The 7,587-nt window shown below is 26.8% G+C and overlaps 3 protein-coding genes across 3 annotated transcripts; all 3 read left to right on the top strand.

Annotated features, from left to right (window-relative positions):
* Positions 1-1,005: 1,005 nt before the first annotated feature.
* Positions 1,006-1,479, top strand: Phum_PHUM490370 (dynein light chain Tctex-type, putative; the record flags this gene model as incomplete). Its single annotated transcript, XM_002430512.1, has 1 exon — positions 1,006-1,479. The coding sequence occupies one exon, from the start codon at positions 1,006-1,008 to the stop codon at positions 1,477-1,479; it is 474 nt and encodes a 157-aa protein (XP_002430557.1).
* A 913-nt stretch (positions 1,480-2,392) lies between these two features.
* Positions 2,393-3,561, top strand: Phum_PHUM490380 (uncharacterized protein; the record flags this gene model as incomplete). The annotated part of the gene is made up of 5 exons (XM_002430513.1): positions 2,393-2,483; positions 2,599-2,641; positions 2,731-2,908; positions 3,051-3,215; positions 3,292-3,561. 5 exons carry the CDS (start codon positions 2,393-2,395, stop codon positions 3,559-3,561), a joined length of 747 nt encoding a protein of 248 aa, XP_002430558.1.
* Positions 3,562-3,831: 270 nt separating this feature from the next.
* Phum_PHUM490390 (krueppel c2h2-type zinc finger protein, putative) lies at positions 3,832-5,643 on the top strand (the record flags this gene model as incomplete). Its single annotated transcript, XM_002430514.1, has 3 exons — positions 3,832-3,990; positions 4,159-4,317; positions 4,399-5,643. The coding sequence occupies 3 exons, from the start codon at positions 3,832-3,834 to the stop codon at positions 5,641-5,643; spliced, it is 1,563 nt and encodes a 520-aa protein (XP_002430559.1).
* Between the last annotated feature and the right edge of the window lie 1,944 nt (positions 5,644-7,587).

The raw sequence follows: 7,587 nt of genomic DNA on the forward strand, positions 1-7,587 counted from the left end.
ATAAATAAATTTTAAAGACATATATATGTATATATATATATATGCTCGCGCGGTTTAGCACTAAATAACGTGGCTTACAATCAACTCTGTATATATATATATATATATATATATTAATACATAAATTCTTTTTTTTACAAACATATATATTGTATGAAAATTATATTGAGATGATGAAAAAAAAAAAAAAAAAATGAAAAGAAAAGAAAATTATTAAAAAAAAAAAAAAAAAAAAAAAAAAAAAAAGAAATGAAAAAAAAATTAAAAAAAAAATAAAAAAATAAAAAAATTTTTAAATAAAGTTTTTATTCAAAAATTTTCTTTTTATTTTTATTTTTCCCAATTAATTGCTTTTTAACTGATATAAAAAAATTAAATAAAATTTTATTAATATGGTAAAATGGGATAATGTGACGTAAACGTTTTAATTAATTAATTAATTAATCAATTTAATTTATTAATTTTTTCTATTTATGTTTTTTCAAATGTAAATAAGTGATAACCTTAAAAAAAATACGCTATGAAATTGTTTGTGCTTGAGTGTATTTAAAAAAGTATAACTTAAATTTTTCAGGCGAGTTGCGAGTTGTTGTGTTCAGTTCACGTGAGTGTTTCGTCGTGTTCGTTTATTACTAAGGTAAGTTTTTTTAATTTTTTTTTACATTTTAACACGACGGCATTTGAATTTAATAATTTAAAAAAAAAAATTACGTAATTTATTGTAAGTAATTAAATAGTCACATACATCGTTTGATTTATTATTCGTTTGAAAATTTCATAAAGAGGGAAAAAAAAAATTTAATATTATAAAATGAAGCCACGACGATGTAATTACCACTACTACTTTGTTACTTGGCAACAAACTTGTAAATAAATTATTTTTTTTTATTTTATTGAAAAAGTTATATGGTGAAGGATTTATTACCGTAATAAATATCGTCGATAAATACAGTAAAAGAGTTATGAAATAAAATAATTTATTGTAATTGATAAAAGCATAAAATCATGGATAACAACGATGATGACGATGAAGAAAATTTAGAACGTGATAAAAATAAATCATCGATGATTTTCGAAGAACTTTCCGAAGCTGATTTTATCGATAATTTAGAAGGTTTCGATAGGAATTCAGAATATCAAATTCGTCCCACGTTAGCTGATAAATTTAAATCGTTATCCGTTAAAGAATTAATACACACAGTCCTTCACGAAGAACTAGGGGGTAAAGTGTATTCAATGGATAAATCAGAAGAATGGACGAAAACAATAGTAACCAATGTTAAAGATTCAGTCAAAGGATTAGGATTTAAAAGATATAAGATAATTGTACAAACGATATTGGGTCAAAATAAAGGTTCAGGTGTTAAAATAGGAGCAAGGTGTCTTTGGGATGCTGATACGGATAATTTTGCATCTGATAGTTTTTTAAATGATACAATGTTTTGTTGTGTGACAGTTTTCGGAATATATTGTTACTAGTTTCACAAATAATATAAAATCGATAAATCAATTCTATTTGTTTTTGTTCACTTTTATTTTGTTTCATCACCACATCCATAACAAAACATAAATGATAAAACAGTTTTAGACATTAAATAAATAATAATTCAATTTTTATTTTTCATATAAATTAAAACTATTACAACATTGTCTTATAACATTAAATCATGACCATAAACCGAATACATATACCTTCCTTTTTTTTTTTTTTTTTTTTAAATAAAATAACTAAACTAATTATAATATGTGATTATTACTTAACAAATTAAGAATAAGAAAAAAAAAAATTATTGACTTTTTGACATACATTATTATGATTTTATGAGAAAAATCAGAATTTTGAAAAATTTTTTTTGTGAAATAATAATATTTCTATATGTAATCTAATATGGCGGAGCATGCTTCTACTAATTAGTAAAAAATGATTTATTATTTATCCTATTTCTTGCTAGGTTTAAGTTTGAAATATATAATTAATCCCACTAAGCTGCCTAATGTAACCATCGCAATATTTGACCTTCCGTAAGTAGTAAAGGAATTAAAATGTTTTGATAATCCCGTAAGTTTGGGAAGATTTTCTGGATCAGAAGCCATTTTCTAAAAAAAAAAAAATTCACATTTAAAATGATCTCCGGGAATGTTTTTGATATTTTTAATAATAAATATTAAATTTATTAATTAAATAATTATTATCCTTAGTGATACTTACGATAAAATTTTTTTTCTACCTAAATAAGATAAAAAATTTATAATACACTATCAACGAATGAAAATTTATCAAATTTAATTTGCGAAAAAGAAGAAGAACGTGGCAGTAGACGACGTGTAAGGAATTTCATTTTCATTTTTAATTCGTTCCAAATTATGTACAAACGTTGTGTGACAATTAAAAATGATTGAATTTTGCATCGATAAAACAGGTGAAAATGATGAAAATAATGGGAAAAGTTTTAATTTCACGACAGAAAATGAAAAATGTCTGGGTAAGTTATCGATCATTAATATTAAATCAAAATAATTTCTTAAATTGCATGCGTTTTCTATAATTTTTTTTTTTTTACATGCATAACTCTACATACTTATTTTAATATTTTGCAGATTTAAATAATAAATTACCTCAGCTTCCAAAAAAAGAAAAAACGTAAGTATTTGTTTTTTTTTTTCAAATTGAAATATATTAATAATTATTTTAATGATTAATATAAAACTTTTTTTTAATAAATTTATCAGAGTGGCAAATAAATCTAAACTCGAGGAAACTTATTTGATAACAAATTATAAAAATGAACCATTTAAAAATTTTTATAACGTAGAAGATAATTTATTAAACTCAACTGTTAATGTTTGTCTGGAAAAAGAACATGCCATTCCGTTTAAAAGAGAAAAAAATTTAAAACTAGAGAGGAAAGTATGTAACCTTAAATATTTTATTGTTGGTGTTAATTTCTTTCAATTATCGCCATCTTATGAAATGTATCGAAAACCAACTTAATTCATTTGTTTGAAAATTATTATCGTGGTCAAATCGAACATGGATTTATTTTTTTTAGAAATTGAGAGAAAAAACAAAAGGAGATAAATGGTACAACATGCCTGCAACCGAAATCACTGATGAAATAAAAAACGATATTGAAGTATTAAAAATGAGATCGATTTTAGATAAAAATCATTTTTATAAAAAAAATGATGTAAAAAATATTTCTAAATATTTTCAAGTGAGTATTTAATTTTTATTTAGGAAATTTTTTATAAATAATAAGTTTGATTGTAATGATTATATTTATTAAATAGGTAGGAACTGTCGTTGAAAATGCAGCCGATTTCTATTGTGGAAGAATAGCTAAATCTAAAAGGAAGAAAACGATAGTCGATGAATTATTAGCAGATGCAGAATTGAAAAGTTATCAAAAGAAAAAATATAAAGAAATTGTAGATAGTAATAGATGGAAAAATAGACCTGTCAAAAAAAATATTTCTCACAAGGAGAAACGTGAGAAAAAAAACAAAAAAACGACGAATTTGAAAAAATCACAAAAAAATTTCCACACCAATTTATTTTAACCCCCCCCCCCCCATTTTTTTTTTTTTAATAAATTTTATTTTTGACTTACGAAATAATTCGAAATTAATTTATACGCAGTAAATGATGCTCATTTTTTTTAAAAATTAATTATTTTTCACGGTTTGCATATTATATAATTTAATATTTATCATAAATTTAAACGTATTCGCCATTTTAAACCGCCGTTTTCTTTTTTCAAAGGGAATTTTGTCGCCAGTTCGTTGTTTTCTGATCATCGTCCGACATTTTTTATTATTAATTTCCCAAACATGGGGGAATCGAATGAAAGAAGACTACTGTTATTTCACTTTGATAAAATATGCAGGTTTTGCCTTTGTCAGAACGTTGATATAGTTCACATTTTCGAAAATAATGTCGACGATGATTCGCTCATAATAAGTAAAATAAAAGAATGCATTACTTTAGAAGTAAGTCAAAAAAAAAAAAAAAAAAGAAGAATATTTACATATAAATAAAATAATATCAACACCAAGATAGGAAAAATCAAACACATTATTTAAAATAAAAAATGTTTATTTAATCATTTAATTAAAATTAACATGTAAACGTTTTTTTTATTTTGTTTTGTAATTCAGGTTTCTCAAAATGATGGCTTGCCACAAAATGTATGTAACGAATGTTTTAAAAAAATTAACGATTATTACGAATTTAAAAATACCTGTAAGGAATCTGATGTTATTTTAAGACAACAGTTATCTCATAATTCACAATTGCAAATTAGCAAAAATGATAAGGTAAGATCGAAAGATTTGAATTGGATTCATTTTTACTTACAAAATTGTTTTAAATAATAAATTTACAATTGTCATTCACAGATAAGTAATTATAAGACTGATGATGAAAATAATTCAACTGTGACTTACGTGGAAAATGTCAAATCGGAAAATGAAAATTCTGCTGCATTATGTAAATTAGATTCATCGTCGGATGAAATATTTTCTGAATCAGATGATAAACCATTAATAGAAATAACTTTGAAATTAAAAAAGAAAAAAGAAAGGAAGAATTCGAATAGTAGATTTAAAAAAGATGTTCTTTCCAAACCGAATGCTAGAGGTAGAGCACCCAAAGCGAAACCATTATGTTTAGTATGTCATCAAAAATTTAGTCGTTTTGTAGAATTGATAGAACATCAAACTAAAATGCATAATTTAAATGATGTCAATTTGAAAAGCGACAATGACAAGGATGGAATGGAAGAATTAAAAGGTAACATAGATGCATTTGCCGTTTTTAAATGTCATTTATGTAAAGAAGAATATTCGAATAGGGAAGAACTTAGAAATCATTGTAAGATGGTTCACAATACCAAAGTGATACAACCTTATCCCTGCAGTCACTGCGATCGTCAATTTCCCGCATGGGGCCTTTTAGTCGTACACGAAAGAAAGCACACGGGCGAGAGACCATATTCGTGCGACGTGTGCGGTAAAGAAAATTTCATATCTCAAACGAGTTTACGCAGGCACAAATTAATGCATTTGAAAGTGTATAATTGTAAGGAATGCGGACGGGATTTCAATTGCGATTCGGCATTGAAAGCTCACATACGTTGCAAGCACACGGATGAAAAACCGTATCTTTGCAACGTATGCGGACGGAGTTTTAGCTTATCGGCAATTTTAATGGCTCACATGACGTCACATTCGTCGGAGAGAAAATACGTTTGCAACGTATGCGGTTTCGCATCGAAAACAAGCGGAAATCATTACAGGCATAAAAACATACATAAAACGGGGGGAGTCAAATGTTTTCATTGCGAAACGTGTGGTAAATCCTTCGATAGTAAATTGAAATTGTCTTCTCATCAAATAATTCACAGGCCGGTGAGACCGCACGTGTGTAAAGTTTGCAACAAGGGTTTCTTGTATAAGAACAAATTGGAAAGACACGTTTTATCCGTGCACGCGAGAGAAAGACGGTTTCCGTGCGATTTTTGCGGTAGGAAATTAGCATCCAAATTCGGTTTGGGTATACATTTGAAAACCCACGAGAAAAATCATTTGAAAACGGAAATAAAAGAAGAAGAAAAAGAAGGAGAAAAAGGTGATGGGAGTTGATGTTTACACGCGCACACGCACACGCGCGTCAACCAAATCGCACAACAACAACAACAATAAAACATAAACATAAACAAACATACAAATTAATTATTTTTTTACATTTACAACAACAACAACAACAAAACATTGTGATGGATTGAATCATTTTATTATTTTTATTATTATTATTATTATTATTATTATTATTATTATTATTATTATTATTATTATTATTATATATTTTATCAATATTTTATTCGTGTTATACAGTTATATATATATTTACGTAAGCGAAGTATGGGGGGAAAGAGAGAGAGAGAGAGAAAAAAAAAAAATTTTTTAATTTATTAATTATATTTAAATCGTGAATGAATATTAATTTTATACGAATTGTTTTTTTTTTAATATTTATGTAAATAATAATAATAATAATAATAATACGATGAGAATCAAATCTCTGTAAAAAAAAAAAAAAAAAAAAAGTTGCAACCATTTTTTTTTCGTACGTGTTTAACGTAATACAAACAAACCCACCCACCCACTCCCCTTCGTTTCTCCCTCCCCTCGTTCCTCCCCCAGTTCCCCGGTTCTCAATTTTCATTAAACAATTATTATTATTATTATTATTATGATCGGGGAAATTTTTCATAAGCGAAACATTTAGACCTTATTATTTTATTAAATGGATTTTTATTTAAAAAAAAAAAAAAATCGATAATTTGTCGATAGTTGTTCGATCATCGATGATTATAATATTCGAAAAATTTTTTGTTTAAATAATTTTCACGTAGGGGAAAAATTGCGCATGCGCACAAAAAAAAATAGTAATAATTTTTTTTTGAAATTAATTACGTTGATTAATTAATTAATTATTGAAAAAATAAAAAATTCTCGGAAAATTAATTTATTAAAAAAAAATCAAACGTCACGTCGCGCCTTATAATTTACGATTTAAATAAATAAATAAATAAATAAATTTTTCTTTTCAGATTATAAACTTTAAAAAAAAAAAATAGTCATAATAATAATAATAATAAAAGTTCAAAAAGGTTAAAATTTTTTATTATTTTGTTGTTTTTCGAGACAGAGAGAGAGAGAGAAAACGTTACGCAATTTATCTTTTCATTTTTATTATCATTATTATCATTATTATTATTATCATTATTATTATTATTATTATTATTATTATTATTATTATCATTATTATTATTATTATTATTATGGTCACTCTTAAACACGACAAGGCTCTTATTTGTCGGGGTTTTTAAGCATTTATCCCAGGTCTCTACCCGATTCCTTAGGGACAAATACTCGAATTTCGGTGGTGCTATTTATAGTATTTTCCGAAGAATGTGGGCCGTCCCACATAGTGCGATTTCCTGGATGATTTCTTCTTTTAGGTTCTTCATAATCTTCTTTAAATTTCCTTTTATTGAATGTGGCATGGCTCCCAATGCTCCCACGATGACCGGAATCGTTTCAGTTTTTGTTCCCCACATCCTGGTTATTTCAATTTCCAAATTTCTGTATTTCAGCCTTTTGTCTGCTTCTTTGGCTGTGGTGTTTTTTTCTGCCGGCACGGATACCTCAATTAACTTACACCATTTTTCCCCATTATGCCTGAGTATGATATCCGGTTTGTTAGCTGGCACAGTTCTATCAGTGTGGATTTGTTGATCATATAGAACTGTGCATGGACCTACTGTCGTAACCGGGCTTGGAATGTGGTTGTACCACTCCTTGGGTAATCCATCCATTCCATATTCTCGGCATATACTCCAATGGAGATATTGACATATTTTATTGTGCCTTTCTAAGTATTCATGTTTTGCCAGTATCGGACAACCGGAAATTAAATGATCGATGGTTTCCGATTGAGATTGGCAAATTCGGCACTTGTCATCTTGGCGGACTTTGAGAATTACTTTTTCATAGTTATGGGTCCGCATGCCTGATCTGAGC

The sequence above is a fragment of the Pediculus humanus genome, genomic scaffold (genome assembly GCF_000006295.1).
Source record: "Pediculus humanus corporis 1103172108260 genomic scaffold, whole genome shotgun sequence".
NCBI lineage: Eukaryota > Metazoa > Arthropoda > Insecta > Psocodea > Pediculidae > Pediculus > Pediculus humanus.